Raw genomic sequence first — 15,778 nt, forward strand, 5'->3', positions numbered from 1 at the left:
AGATGACCTTTGGTAAAAAGGAAAAAGGATGCTTTTCTTACATGTATAAAACCAACTTCAAATGTATTCAAATCTTTTTTACAAAGTAACAACTATATTTGTGTCATGAGACAAGTTTATTTGTATAGAATTGGGCTTAATGAAAAGAAAGAAAAGCACCAAAGATCATGTACACTGAAAACTACATTAAATGGTCTATCTAGTTTTTTTCCTTGTTTTACAGCCAATCCAATACAAGGATTAGTAAATACAGTTTTGTTAAGTTTTTCATCAACTGCTTGTCCATTTTACACAATTTAAGATTTTTAATATATATAATCATGGTTGATAGGAAAATGTATCTAGGATATTTTGCATACTTTTGCCTGTTTCTACACTTCAAGATGTGACTTGATACCTTTCTGATCAATTCTGAAAATAAGTCAAGTGAAAAACCTGCTCCATAATTTTATTTTTTTCTTTATTTGTCGCCAATTTTTAGGACATGAGCAATGGGAAATTAAACTCATTAATTAGTCATTGTTTTCTAGTGTTTGTTTCCTGTATTTGATTGAGACACCCATGAAGGACTCGGATGTTTCTGAAAGGTGTCCTTATAATGATGGGCATAATATGTACAGACATGGATGAACTGCACATTTGCATTTATTTTTTCATCAAAGTTAGAGGACAAATAGGGCTGATATTCAACTGAAGTAGTGTCTACTCTTGTGTATGGTAGTTGCTTGCCTATCCTGGACTTCAGATCTGGGTAGTTTGTCTTACCTGAGTCTGTGTCTCTTGTCTGAATGTTTATAATAAGCTGTCTGACTGCATATACTCATAAGGGCATGTTCATTCAAGGTCCTCTTAAATAAATGTCACATTTAAGGCTTTTGGATTTTAAGTGAAAAGCAATTCACAAAAGAAAATGGAGTTGCTCCAAGGATATTGCCCATAAAAATGGCTTTCATATAGTGTAAATACAAAAAATTGAGTTTCAGTGTATGATGAATAATACCATTTTTTATTACAGGCTTGCTCGTCAGAAGTCATGATGCTCCGAGCAGCCCGGTTCTATGATGCCAAGACAGACTGCATTGTGTTTGGAAATACCTTGCCCTACACACAAACATCTTATGAGTTTGCTGGCTTGGGAGATTCATCACAAATACTCTTCCGTTTTTGTCGCAACCTCTGTAAGATGAAAGTTGACAATGCTGAATATGCACTTCTGTCTGCCATAATTATATTTTCAGGTGAGTTCCTTAAATCATGTACAGAAAACAAGTCATTAGTTATACTTGAGTTAAAGCAAATATTAACCACTCTGCTACAGGGATCAAAAAGAAAGAAACCTGGCTAAATGTGGCTTACTGAATTTTATCTCATCTCACTCTCAGTATTTCAAAGTTAAACTATCTTTTCCTCTCAATAAACACTGGATAGTAGAAAAATTCACCCTAAAAATCTCTCACACACACAAAAAAAGTGATCCAGTGAAGGCAGCAGGAGTGTAACTAGGCTTGGGTACCCACTACATTGTTGGAAGAGGGAGCCTCCAGACAACCAGCCACTGCTCCTTCACATGCTATTCAATCACTCATATTCTGTTCTTTGCCCAGCTGACATTTTAACACTTCTGCTGCTGAAACTTTGACTGCCCATATATTTTGACTAAGTTGTTTGTTTTACCTGAGGTGTACAATGCAACAATGTATTTGTGGCATCTCCATGGGCCACATGAAGCTTGTAAATAAAGACAAAGTTTAATCTTTATTCAGTTAGGACAAGACATACCATGCAGAGCAGGAGCTGGTGTCCATCTGGGCACTATTTTTTTTAACAGACAGTTGAAATTAGAGTAAAGATGATGACCAACACATATCACACTACACTAAAATGTGGTGGTCTCATGAGAAGTATTTTCATCATGCCATCTTAATTTTGTCCAGAAACAATTACAGGAGGGAAGCAGGCAGGCTACTGTTTTCAGAAATCATACACAAACAAGAATGCAAGCTCATCAAGCTCATCACATTAAGCTCAGCCAGCATATTATAATAAAAGACATTCCTTGCTTGTTCCAGGTGAAACGAGGCATGAGCCTGCCATTATTTTTAAGTTTTCAATTTCCCATAAGTAGTCAAACATTTAAGAAAAAAATGAGCAGCACATCTTTTGACATTACCAGTTATGCAAACACAGAACACCCAAGGAACAGTAGCAGCCACGTGATCTTTGCTGCAGTGAGAGACTAAATTTGATATTAAATTAGTCAAAATAACTTAGTAAACCAGACTAGTGATAGGTAGATCAGTGGTCATGTACAGTACTCATTTTGTACCTGGAGATGGTTGATGTGTACTCGACAAACTGCTTCGCTGCTCTCGTAGGTTCATCCAAAATTGTAGCTTTCCTCTTTGCTTTCCACCACTCACTGGCTCACCAACTGCTCTTGTCTTCAGTGGCTTTCATCTGAAGGAAATATACAAAGTTTCAATGTGGCAGTTGTTGGAGAATGCATTTTTATCCACATGGATAAAAAAGTATGCTATAAAATAAAACAAAAATATCATTAGTTCAATTGATAGTTTCTCATATACCATAGTTATTAATCTCTCTCTCTCTCTCTCTCTCTCTCTCTCTCTCTCTCTCTGATGGCACCTCTAGTGTTTAAGTAATTTGAAATATAAAGCCTCCTTAATCTTATAAATTATTAGTAAATGTATTTGAATCAGTTTATTTTTTACAATTTCATAATTTTTCTTACAGAGAGGCCAAACCTAAAGGAACTCCAAAAGGTGGAAAAGCTTCAAGAAATATACCTCGATGCATTGAAGGCATACGTGTGTAATCAAAAGTTTCCCCGGCCTGGCATGCTGTTTGCAAAGTTGCTTAATGTCCTCACTGAGTTGCGAACCCTTGGGAACCTGAACTCTGAGGTATGCTTCTCCCTCAAACTCAAGAACAAAAGACTCCCACCATTTTTGGCTGAGATCTGGGATGTTGCTGGTTGCTGAGCCTCAGCCACCTCCTGGGTGCCATATTACCGAGGTAAAATGTTGGCGCAAGAAGGTTGTGAGCCCTTTGGGGGTGGTGGATGGACTCTACACTATGTACCTGTCGGCTGTAAGTGAGAGACTGTTGATGTTGTGGCAGCAGCTTCACACTGCCACCCAGGGCCCACTTTCAGCCACCTGACGTGTTTATGGTTCAGGCCATCACTGTGACAGTGCTGTGTAGCACTCCATTAGTGCAATGATGAGTGTATAATGATGCACTTTAGATGTGAAGGGCAGCAGTATGGGCATTGTAGCCATTTTTATTAACACATTTTATAAAACCTTCAGATATAATGAAAGTGGTGTGCATATTGACTGTTTCATATACATACATATACCTACTTGTATGTGTAAAATGTTTTTTGCTATGTAATTTTTTTTATATAATATTAAAGTAAAAAGGGCTACATTGCACTGTTGCTCAGACACTGCGCAAGCCACATTCTGGCAGGCAACGAACTCCCCGTGCCTTGCTTATGGTCAAGCCTCTGTTTCCTACACTATTCTCAAGGTGCTCCTGCGGGACTGAGGAGAGGGGAATCTAAACACAAGGAACAGTGCGATGTCTTCTGATCCATATTTTTATATGAATTCTTGTTAATTTAATGAGCTGGTATGCCGTCCTTACAAGTAGTAAACTATTGAAAATATATGTTAATATTACTGTAATGTTATTAATACTGCTATGAAATGTAATCTTATATCAATATCCTTGCCCTTACACATGGAAGGTTGTGTATAAACCAGTTAATTTACATTTTAAAAGTAAAGTAAAGAAAAGGTGCAGTCTACATGGAAATCAAGTTTATGAAACGCTCCTGTGAAATGTGCAATGTAGATGGACGACGTTAGTGAGACTCCAGCAGGATGGAATGGGGGTAATTATGCCAAAGACATAATAACAAAGAGGAAAGTTTTGTATACCCAAGTTAGTGAAGATTGAGTACATTATATTTTTACTATCTTCAATTTTATATTCCTTGTATGGAAAGGTATGTGCATTACCTAATTTAATAAGAAATTTGATTTGTTCAAAGTCTCATATCACCTAAATTTTCTCAAATTGAAGTATTTTTTTACCAATATAATAAAATAAAATAAAATTTAAAACTCAAAATTCTGTGGTATGGTATGTTAAGTGCTTAAATGAAAAAGTAAACATATTTTAAGTGTTTTTATAAAAAAATAATAATAATGATAATAATCAGGCATGAATACCCTTTGTACACTTGCTTAGGAACCTTTATCTTCAGTGGACCTGCATTATATACCCCAGAAGCCAATACTAATCCAAAAGAAACACCCTTTGCCTTTCCCAAATCAAAATATAAAACTAATATTAATTTGGACCTTAAATTAATGCCATATTCATCCCAACCCTATTAGAATCTTACTGGTCACCCTAACCTAGCCTATTATATAAACATAAATTAACAGTATAACTAGTAAAATTTCCAGACCATAGAAATTTTCAATTTACCTGAAAAGTACAACTGATAGTATAGATTAAGCTAAATTTTTTTTATACAACTAGCTAAAAAAAATATTATAAGGAAAAAATAACTAGGGTGCTGAGGAAACAAAATTGTCCAGGGTGCTATATAAAAAAAACAAAAAAATGCTGTTTCCAGAAGGGCTCAGGAACTCTGCCTAGATTACTTGCTGTGATGAGCACCACACCATCTGCTGCAGTGGTGCACTAGGGCACATTTCTTAACCTAGAAAAATGTGACTACTGGACACTGAGCAAGTGTTGTTCTGCTCATATCAAGAATCAACTTAGGAGTGTAGGTTCTCTGTATAAGCTGTAATGCTTCAGGTTTAGGGATGTCAGTTGAAGCCAGTTCCAGATTTTCAGTCATATGAAGTGATGAAGTATCAGTCAAGCAGTGTCAATATATTATGAAGGTTTTTCTCATCGCAATGTTAAGTCTGTGTACAGGGGCTGAAAATTCTATTGAAAGAAAATATATTGAAATCCCTGAAACTGGTGAATTACCCAATCCATGGCTTCTCCATGTCTTGTGAACCACCACACTACCCCATTCTTTTAGTGAATGCTGTAACCTGGTGGCTGGCAAGATCATGTTAAAATACAAAAATCTCTTGTTCAGACCGAGACGTTCTTGTCTGTCACGAATCCAGTGCATTATCTCGTGTTATTTGTCCAGAAATATTGATTGTTTGCTACATTTTCTGTGTATTATTAATATCTGTAAAGCAGGTTTTGTTAAGACATACATGATTCTGAATCAGAATGAGTGCATCAAATGTTCTTAAGTGTGCATGTGTGTAAGTACAGACAGACTTCACCTTCATCATACACTTAGCTCATCTTACATAGTCTTTTAGCTTTTTCTCATCTTCACATCTTCATTTTTTGGTAGCCACTTTTCAGCACATAGGAGAGTGCTTAGTCAATGTATCGAGTTGGCTGAAGAAGGTTCAGACTGGACTAGACTGTGCACCAAAAGCAGATGGCAATCAAAAAAACAACAAAAAGTCAGGCTTTACTGTTAGGCATTAGTGCCACACCGGTGCAGTTGCTTTATTCTTAAATCAAGATGGAACTTTTTTTTTTTTTTTTTCCTGGAGATAAATGAGAAGACTCACTTCCTCTTATGATATACATGCAAGAAGAAATAGTGGCTATTATTGTACATAGGGAAATGTAGGATCTGAAGTGAAAAATCAATTGGACTATCATCAATTCATGACCATTCAGCTGTTATCCTTTACTCCCTTACACTTACCTACATTCACTTCCAATAAGTTTGTAGATGAAGAGACTGAGTGATTCAAGTTAAAAATTTAAGAGCAACTCCTGCATTTATGAGATTATCAACCATCAATCTGTGGGAAGCACTATTAATTTCACAACAATGCAGGCTGCCATTGCTTAACTCATTCATTAGCTCACTAAATGACAGGCACCTGTGATACACATAATCTGTGAAGCTGATCAGTTTGATCTAAAATATTTCAGGCACTCAGATTCTTCTATTTGTTGAGAGTAGTGTTGGTGCATAATACAAGTATCTGTGATACTTTATCCTGTAAAGAAAGCTTTTTATTCAATGATATTAGACACTGATTGTATAATCTGTAAAAGCTTAAAATGCACAAACTGTTTTTACCTAATTTGTTTAATATTTTGGGAATTATAGAGCCTTAAAAGTTTTATTTACATTATTTATTTTTCAATATGAATTTTCTAGAAAATCTGACAAATACATTATGAGCAGCATTTCAATTTGCTATTTGAGGCCTAGGTTTCCACGAGGGAGTAACAGCAAAGATCCTAATTCTGTCTGTGGGCTCAAATATTTCCTGGTGTGAACGTTTCCCTTAACCAACTTGATGGCATTTAGTACTCAAGATTTGGTTGGGATTCCATCCAGAGATCAGAGATGTACTCAGTGAAAACTTTGTAATTAGGTTTTCTTGGTCTGCTTTAAACAAACCCAAGACTAATGCATGTATAAGTGAACCATACTGTCAGTATTTGCTTCTGTGAGAATGTACCTTTCAAATGTGATTGGTTGAACACAGATCAGCCAATCACTTTTGAAAAAGCCATATAAATGTGTCTCACTGTCCCCTGATTGGTAAATCTGTAGTCCACAAGCCAATCAGGTGCCAGTTATACGTCCAAGCTCCTCCTCCATTAAGACAATTGTGAGTCTGTGCCGGAAATGAGCAACTCATTAATTTTGAAAAAAAGTTTTTATATTAAATTTGGAAAATAATAAAATTATCTTGTTTCTTTTATTTTACTATTCTATCCCCCAAGTGAGATCAGCTATGGGACAAGAGAAGGGAAGGTTTGAGTAGATCACTGTGCCAACTACCTTAGGGAGTGAGGAGGAGAGGTTTAGAGAGAGAAAGAAGAACGGAAGAAATGTAATGAAATTGTAAGGAATTTGAGCACCATAACAGCATAAAGCTTAAAAAAAATAACAAATTAATTAATTAATAAAAGTACATATTACTGAATATGAAAAGAGTACAAAGTGTGAAGAATGTTGCCGAGACAAGAAAGGGGTGTGATGCATGAAGGGAATGGGAAATGTACAAGTATCATAGTATCATGCATTGATGATACACACAAACAAGAAATAGAAGACTGTGCAATTCACTACACAATTGTTAGTTGAACAAGTGTGTGGCCTAGGATGATGCCGGCTAAAACCATTTTTTACCTATGATGGATTTTGAAATGTACCATGGCAAGATTAAAGGTCTAATAGATTGAGGTTTGTTGCTGATTTCTGACTCCTCAGTTTATTTACAGATTTACAGGAAAGGTGGCAGCAACCTGATACTGATGGACAGGTGAGATGATGAGCAAGTCAACTGCCTCATTTCTAACAATACTTGAAAGGGGGGAATCTAACAGGGTTATACTAAAGTAAATTTTTTCTATGCTAAAAGGACATTACTATTTCTGGACTGGGATAACAAGAAGAGTGCACCAAAAATTATACTGGAGGTGAATGTGAATTTGAGTTAACAAGATTTAACACCCAGAATCAAGTCACAGTACAGTGCAATGCATTTCAGGGCAAAATTAACTTTTTACCACAATTCCTCGTTAGTTAATAAGGAAACCAAATATTACTAAGATGTTTATGAAAACATCTTGTAAGCTAATTATATGATAGAGAGAGAGAGAGAGAGAGAGAGAGAGAGAGAGAGAGAGAATAAACTAATTTCAGAAAGATTTCCCATAAAATACTTAATGAACTTGGGAAAACAGGTGATTAAAATAAACATGTATGCTACATCAGTTGAGACTGTCTTTTCATCAAGAGGTATGAATTGGGTTCTCTTAGTCCAATTCCAGGGAACAAGTTACTAATGGTTATATGACACACAAAATGAGACTTAAGGTAAGGATCAAGGCACAAACAACTTCACTAATGATGATGCAAATGAGCGGCGCAAACTGACCAACGTTAGATGTACACATTAGATAGTTTCACAGGGAGTAAGAGTGATGATCGGGGGCAAATTACCTTGTGTGGATATCCTGGCTTTCTGCACTCTCTTCATTTTCTTATGTTCTTATCATTATCTACCTCCATTGCTTTTTTTTCATTATTATTTCATGAGTTATCAAGTATCAATTTGTATCTTGTGACAAGTTCTTTGTTTTCACTACAAAGATTCTTCCAACACTAAATATATTGACTTTTTTTTCTCTCTTCATTCCTGTCACTACCATATTTGTATTCATCCAAATATCTCCAGTTCTCCATTAACTTCAATAACATTCCAAATCTCTCTACCATTACAATACATACAAGCTATAGCAGTTCTAGGGTAACTAAGCATATTAAGTGAGCATTATTGCTGGATAAGAGAAAAGGTTGTTACTTGTTCTACTTCACAGCTCTCTCTCTCTCTCTCTCTCTCTCTCTCTCTCTCTCTCTCTCTCTCTAGGACACATCCTTTAATAGCATTCTCTGCTAGAAAATATTTATAATATAAAGGCATCACTAAGGTTATATATGAAGAGTTTAATTGGAGGTGGTAACCTACTAACCATAAAAAGTCAAGTATTAGATAATTAGATAGGAAATATTGCTTCCCCAAAAAGGTACAAGGTCTACAGTGGTTGTTCTTTTCCCTGGAGTTACAGGTTCTAAGTTGATATCCTTCAACTTGCACCAATCTAATCTTCTTTAGTATCTCATAAGCCATCTAACACACTGACTGCAGGCTAAAGATTTGCAGTGTCAGCCTCTATTTCTGGCATAGAGACAAGAATAAGGCATGGGAAGGGCAAGCATGACATTACTTAAAACAAAAAGATAACAATAATGCATTTCTAGTCTGGCACACGTGTGTGTGTGTGTGTGTGTGTGTGTGTGTGTGTGTGTGTGTGTGTGTGTGTGTGTGTGTGTGTGTGTGTGTGTGTGTGTGTGTGTGTGTGTGTGTGTGTGTGTGTGTGTGTGTGTGTGTGTGTGTGTGTGTGTGTGTGTGTGTGTGTGTGTGTGTGTGTGTGTGTGTGTGTGTGTGTGTGTGTGTGTGTGTGTGTGTGTGTGTGTGTGTGTGTGTGTGTGTGTGTGTGTGTGTGTGTGTGTGTGTGTGTGTGTGTGTGTGTGTGTGTGTGTGTGTGTGTGTGTGTGTGTGTGTGTGTGTGTGGAAAAGAGCTATGCTGTGTGTCCCGTCTCCATATCTATTAATGTCCAGCTTCCATTTTAGTTTTTCCCATGCCCTCTCGACATTCTTCCATTCCACATACACAGATCTTCCCTATCCATTTTTCCATGCCAATCATCACTCTGTATATTGCTATCAGGTCTCCCCTTTCTCTTCTGTTTTCCAGGGTTGGAAGTTGCATTCTTTTCAGTCTGTCTTCATAAGTCAAATCTCTTAAGTCAGGCACCATTTTCGTTGCAGCCCTCTGTACTTTCTCTAGTTTCCTTATGTGTTTCTTTAAGTTCGAGCCCACTGTATTGTTGCATATTCAAGCCTCGGTCTTATCATTGCAGTAATTATTTTCTTCATCATTTCTTCATCTAGATATACGGACGCCACTCTTATGTTCCTCAATAAGTTCAATACTTCTCCAATTATTTTGTTTATATGTCTCTCTGGCGATAGGTCATTGGTAATTGTCACCCCAAGGTCTTTTTCTTCATGACTGGTTTTATGTCTTCATTTCCTATCTTGTACATACTCCTGATTCTTCTTTCACTCTTGCCAAACTCTATTTTCTTGCATTTTGTCGTGTTGAACTCCATTTGCCATGTACAGCTCCATTTCCATATTCTGTCCAAGTCTTCCTGGAGTAGTTCGCAATCTTTGTCACATCTCACTTTTCTTAACAATTTTGCATCGTCTGCAAATAGGCTCACATAACTGGACACCCCATCCACCATGTCATTTATGTAGACTGCGAACATTACTGGTGCCAACACTGATCCCTGTGGAACTCCACTCTCCACCAATCCCCATTCTGATGGTCTGTCCTTAATTATTGTTCTCATTTCTCTTCCTACCAAAAGTCTTCCATCCATTTTAGTAAACTGCCATGCACTCCTCCTACCATTTCAAGTTTCCAGATCAGTCTCTGGTGTGGTACCTTATCAAAGGCCTTTTTTAAATCCAGATATATTCCATCAGCCCAACCATCTCTTTCCTGTATTACATCTATCACCCTCGAATAGTAACATATCAGGTTTGTCGTGCATGAACGCCCTTTCCTAAAACCAAATTGACACTCACAAAGTATGTCATTTTCTCCAAGAAGTCTGTCCATCTATTCTTCACCACCCTCTCACACATCTTAGCTACCACACTTGTAAGTGACACTGGTCTATAGTTCAATGGGTCTCTCTTGTTACCTGATTTATAGATTGGGACAATGTTAGCTCTTTTCCAGTCTTGGGGCACTACACCTTCCCTTAATGAGGCATCAATTACTTCACAAACTTTTTCTGCCAATTGCTCCTGCATTCTCTTAAAATCCATCCTGATACCCCATCAGGTCCCACAGCTTTTCTCACTTCTAAACTCCCCATCATGTTCTTGATCTCCTCCACAGTTACTTGAAACTCCTTCATAATCCCTTTCTGTTCCATTACCAGTGGTTTGTCAAAAGCAGTCTCCTTTGTGAATACCTTCCGAAAGCATCCATTCATAGCCTCTGCCATTTCCTGGGATCTTCACTGCATACTCCATTTACTTCTAAACTTTCAATACTTTCTCTATTTTTGATGTTGTTGTTCACATGTCTGTAAAAAGCCTTGGTTGGTCTTTACATTTATCAATTATATCCTTTTCTTGTTTCTTTCTTTCTTCTCTTCTAATCAACACATATTCATTTCTTGCTCTTTTGTAACTTTCCCACTGCTTAATCCGTCTTTTCCTTCTCCACCTCTTCCATGCATCCTCTTTTCTTGTTCTAGCCTTTTCACATCTATCGTTAAACCAGTCCTGCTTTCCAACTTCTCTATGTTGTCTTATTGGTACAAATTTTTCTCACCTTCTTTGTATATTTTTATAAATTCCTTCCACTTTTCATTTGCTCCTTAGCACTCTTGAATTTCATCAATTTGTCTCTTGAAAGAATTTCTTTAGGTTTCCAAAATCTGTCTTGGCATAATTCCATCTTCCCACTTTATATTCTTCATTTCTTCTAGATTTCTCTTCATCTATCACCTTGAACTCCAAAACTGCATGATCACTCTTTGCTAAAGGGCACTCCACCCTCATCTCCTCAATGACCATTGGCTCTGTACTAAAGACCAAGTCCAGTCTTGACGATGCTCCCTCTCCTCCAAACCTAGTATCTTCTTTGACCCACTGAGTTAACACATTTTCCATTGCCAGTGTCAATAGTGTATTTCCCCATGTTGTCTCTGATCCTTCCATTGACCAGTCCTCCCAACACACCTCTTTACAATTAAAATCTCCCATCATTATAGTTCGTTCACAGCCACCCAACATTTCTTCCAGACATGTTCCTGTATCACTTATCATTTCTTCATATTCCTGTACTGACCATGCATTTGTCTTAGGTGGTACGTACACCACTATGTAGTGCCTCTTTTTCCTTCATTAGTTTCTGCTCTGATCTTTAGCACTTCTGCCTTTCCCATACCTTTTTCACTTGATCCACCTTTATATCTTTTTAACCAGCAACATCACTCCTCCTCCCATCTTACCTACTCTATTTCTTTTCCAAACGTCCTTCTCCAACCTTCATCAGGTCTTCTCCCTCTCTCAGTTTTGTTTCAGTAAGACCCACAATATCTGGGTTCTTGTCCCTCAAGTAATCGTTGAGTTCTAAAATCCCGATATCACTCCATTTATGTTGGAATACATTACATTTCGCTCATATGTAAGTTTCTTTAGTCCTTTCTTGTGTGTGTGTGTGTGTGTGTGTGTGTGTGTGTGTGTGTGTGTGTGTGTGTGTGTGTGTGTGTGTGTGTGTGTGTGTGTGTGTGTGTGTGTGTGTGTGTGTGTGTGTGTGTGTGTGTGTGTGTGTGTGTGTGTGTGTGTGTGTGTGTGTGTGTGTGTGTGTGTGTGTGTGTGTGTGTGTGTGTGTGTGTGTGTGTGTGTGTGTGTGTGTGTGTGTGTGTGTGTGTGTGTGTGTGTGTGTGTGTGTGTGTGTGTGTGTGTGTGTGTGTGTGTGTGTGTGTGTGTGTGTGTGTGTGTGTGTGTGTGTGTGTGTGTGTGTGTGTGTGTGTGTGTGTGTGTGTGTGTGTGTGTGTGTGTGTGTGTGTGTGTGTGTGTGTGTGTGTGTGTGTGTGTGTGTGTGTGTGTGTGTGTGTGTGTGTGTGTGTGTGTGTGTGTGTGTGTGTGTGTGTGTGTGTGTGTGTGTGTGTGTGTGTGTGTGTGTGTGTGTGTGTGTGTGTGTGTGTGTGTGTGTGTGTGTGTGTGTGTGTGTGTGTGTGTGTGTGTGTGCGCAGTTTCAGCCTCTATTTCTGGCATAGAGACAAGAATAAGGCATGTGAAGGGCAAGCATGACATCAGGATTCCTAGAACACACACAGCACAACATACGATTCCCTCCCAGGACATGGCAAGGACTTCAATGTACTAGCAGTATCTTGTTGTATGCTAGCAAACAGTACATGTCTGTCTAATATTACTCAGTTATCAATGATATAACATACTAAAAAGAATAAAAAAGAATGGCAGAAAACAATAGGAATAATTGGTTCGATTAATATACCTAGCAACATCTGCTCCCATCACACTGTATAAACAAATGAATCAGCGTATGTTAATCAAACATTACTCACCTGTCTGTCCTTCAATTGATGACTTGCACTAAGAATAATTTCCTGGGAATCCTGTTCCTCCCCACAATCGACAATATATAAACATCTTGCCTGGCTTGATCAAGCAGTCTGTATGTTGCAATGTCTCAGCTAAGTCTCATCTTCACTCTGTTGGCAGGTGAGTGCATTACTTAAAACAAAAAGATAATTATGCATTTCTAGTCTGGCACATGTTACAGCAATGTGTGTGTGTGTGTGTGTGTGTGTGTGTGTGTGTGTGTGTGTGTGTGTGTGTGTGTGTGTGTGTGTGTGTGTGTGTGTGTGTGTGTGTGCAATTAAGAGAGCAATATTGTTATGAATTTGAAATCTACATTAGTAATGACCATAATTCTCATAACTTCATATTTCCATAGGTTTTATATTATGTAGCTGCAAACAATCTAGTGATGTTGGAAGCATTTTAACAATAGAATGTATTTCCATGGGATATTATGTGTGCTTTCTCTAGATTCTTACACATACTATATGCAGTGCAGAGATTACCACTTCTGTGACCCCTGCCACAAACTACAATCTTTATCAGTGACATCTGCATTTCATCTGTGGTTTTGTGTTTGCAGGAAAATTAATAAAAATTGTGGATTTCTTCTGCTTAAGTAAAACTACAAATTTGTCAGTGAATTTCCCAAGAGGCTCAGGCCACTAGTGCCACCACTGGCTGCTAAGTAGTGTTGGTGTGGTCTTTCCTGCCACCCATCACATCTCCCACTCAGCCATACAGATTGGAATAAGCAATCATAACCACTGCATATCAATATGTACATATATTTACTCTTCAATGTCTTTGTTATAACCTTGTTTTCAATGTTTTGGATTATGTCAATAGTTAAAAATGGAAAGGAAAAAATTATGTATTTGAAGACTGCATTAAAAAAAAAAAAAAAAAAAAAAAAAAAAGATACACTAACACCACTTGCCTGTCAGGAGACCTATATAGAAGTGCTCTTAGGTAACATTACATTCAAGATTGGACAAAGACATATTTGGAACAGGATTAAGGGCAGGGGGTTGGAACAAGGTCAAAGGTAGCAATAAAGTGGTGATTGATCCTAGCTTTACTGTCATAAGTAGAATGATTAATTTTGGGATTGAAGAGGATGCTGCAGGGAAAGAGAGAGTACTTAAGTGTGATTTAACATGTGTTTGCATAATCTTCCATTTCCAGTGGTTGTGGTGGCCACGAGAGTGACAGCCAATGGCCGTGACCAGGGACAGCCAGCTACATTTGAATGTCCTGCTGATGGGTATTTTGCAGACCGTGGGAGAGATTGCATACCATATTACCACTGTGTCAATGGCCAACCCTCAACGTAAGTCTTCTTTATACAAATGTGTCATTCATGTGTGAGAACAGCAATGGAAGAGGTGCCAGGGGTGATCGTGATCATGGTATTAATTTTGATGACAACATTCTGATGTAAAGTTACAAGGATTTGGTAAAAGCAAGAAATTCTCAAATCATTTTTCCTTTAAGGACAACATACTCTGCCATATCCATGTCAAGAAAGTTTACGGCAATAAAAAATCCTATACTAACACCTCACTTCTCCATCCAGGTTTGGATGTCTAAAGGGATTCAAATTTGATGAACTGGCAAGCAGATGTCGCCCAGCTTCCACTGTGAACTGCTGAATGGAAACTGCCCTGACATTCTTCAAAAATGCATCTAAATCAACCATGTAATGACTGAAATGACCAAGACCACCCAATAAATCACACACCTGAGAGTATTATCAATGTATCCTAAACCTGGCGTCTCTTTTTACTAACAGGGACATTACACTATGGGAAAGTAAGGTTCAGGTGACTTCACTGTAGGAAAAAATCAAAACTTTATATACTCTTAAAACAGTACACACTGTCTTAGCATATTGTGATTGCACTTAACCTTATTGTCACTTAAAGAATATTTAGGTGTTGCTATTTTCTACATAATGATTCTGTTAAATGCAAGACAAAGATGCAAGATAAACTGGTGTATTTACCTAGTTGTATTGTACAGGGTTCAAGTGGGGCTCATAATGCCCTGTCTCCATGTCTCCATTTGTTTAATTTTTCCTTAAAGTTAAGTACATTATGTGCTGTAACAACTTCATTATTCAATGCATTCCACTTCACCATTCTGTGTGGAAAACTGTATTTTCCAATATCCTCCACACACTGCCTCATCCTGATCTTCTTTACATGTCCTCTTGTCCTTCTATCTTCTGTCACCAGCACCAGGTCTTCTTGCCTATCTTTTCAATGCCATTAACTATCTTGTACATTGTTATTAGGTCCCTTTGTTTTCTTCTGTCTTGTAAGGTTGGTAGACCCATTTCTTTCAGTCATTCTTCATATGTTAGGTCCTTTATTTCCAGCACCATCTTTATAGCAATCTTCTGTATCCTTTCTAATCTTCTTATATCCTTTTTAGAGCTCAAAGACCACACCACTGCTGCATATTTCAGCTTCTTACATATTATGCTTGTGATGATTTTTTTCATTATATCTTTGTCCATGTAATGAAATGCAACTCTTATATTAGTTAACATTTTATATGATAATCCAAATATCATGCTTATGGGTTTTTCGTTGCTCAGATTTTCCTGTAAAATCACTCCAAGATCTTTTTCCTCTTTATTCTTCATTATTTGTTCCTCTCCCATCGGATAGTTCCATACCGGCCTCCTTTTGCTCTTTCCTAGTTCTATTATGTGACATTTCTTGGCATTAAACTCCAATTTCCACTTCTTATTTTACTCATAGATTTTGTTTATATCTTCCTGTAACAGCAGACAGTCCTCCCTAGTTTTGATAACTCTTAGCAGCTTTGTATCATCAGCAAATATATTAATATAACGGTTTACCCCAATGTGAATGTCGTTTATATAAATCTGAAACATAATGGAGGCTAACACTGACCCTTGTGGCATTCCGCTTCTTACTTTACAC

At 37.5% G+C, this 15,778-nt stretch overlaps 2 protein-coding genes and 1 long non-coding RNA gene across 17 annotated transcripts in view; 2 read left to right on the top strand and 1 right to left on the bottom strand.

Moving 5' to 3' along the window:
* LOC123516136 (ecdysone receptor-like) overlaps positions 1–6,813 on the top strand; it is a 454,056-nt gene extending 447,243 nt beyond the window's left edge. For all 15 annotated transcript variants that reach the window (XM_045275249.1, XM_045275250.1, XM_045275252.1 and 12 more), the window contains 2 exons: positions 1,016–1,238; positions 2,755–6,813. In XM_045275249.1, the coding sequence (XP_045131184.1) occupies positions 1,016–1,238; positions 2,755–3,002 (471 nt within the window). In that variant the 3' untranslated portion in view covers positions 3,003–6,813. The remainder of the gene's footprint in view (positions 1–1,015; positions 1,239–2,754) is intronic.
* On the bottom strand, positions 1,049–3,105 carry LOC123516138. The gene is made up of 3 exons (XR_006678101.1): positions 2,965–3,105; positions 2,327–2,457; positions 1,049–1,176 (listed from the first exon to the last, which is right to left on the bottom strand). It is a non-coding gene; the product is annotated as an uncharacterized LOC123516138 (long non-coding RNA).
* A 5,668-nt stretch (positions 6,814–12,481) lies between the features above and the next one.
* On the top strand, positions 12,482–14,567 carry LOC123516137. The gene is made up of 3 exons (XM_045275265.1): positions 12,482–12,962; positions 14,010–14,154; positions 14,401–14,567. Exons 1-3 carry the CDS (start codon positions 12,926–12,928, stop codon positions 14,474–14,476), a joined length of 258 nt encoding a protein of 85 aa, XP_045131200.1. The 5' UTR covers positions 12,482–12,925; the 3' UTR covers positions 14,477–14,567.
* The last annotated feature ends 1,211 nt before the right edge of the window (positions 14,568–15,778 follow it).

This window comes from Portunus trituberculatus, chromosome 40 (genome assembly GCF_017591435.1).
Source record: "Portunus trituberculatus isolate SZX2019 chromosome 40, ASM1759143v1, whole genome shotgun sequence".
In the NCBI taxonomy this organism is placed as follows: Eukaryota; Metazoa; Arthropoda; class Malacostraca; order Decapoda; family Portunidae; genus Portunus; species Portunus trituberculatus.

What these genes read in the sequence shown, in the direction of transcription:
- LOC123516137 (XM_045275265.1), top strand. Translation starts at nt 12,926, where the DNA reads ATGTCTCAGCTAAGTCTCATCTTCACTCTGTTGGCAG. An exon ending in CATCTTCACTCTGTTGGCAG is followed by an intron (nt 12,963 to 14,009) that starts GTGAGTGCATTA and finishes TTCCATTTCCAG; the next exon opens with TGGTTGTGGTGGCCACGAGA. An exon ending in GTCAATGGCCAACCCTCAAC is followed by an intron (nt 14,155 to 14,400) that starts GTAAGTCTTCTT and finishes TTCTCCATCCAG; the next exon opens with GTTTGGATGTCTAAAGGGAT.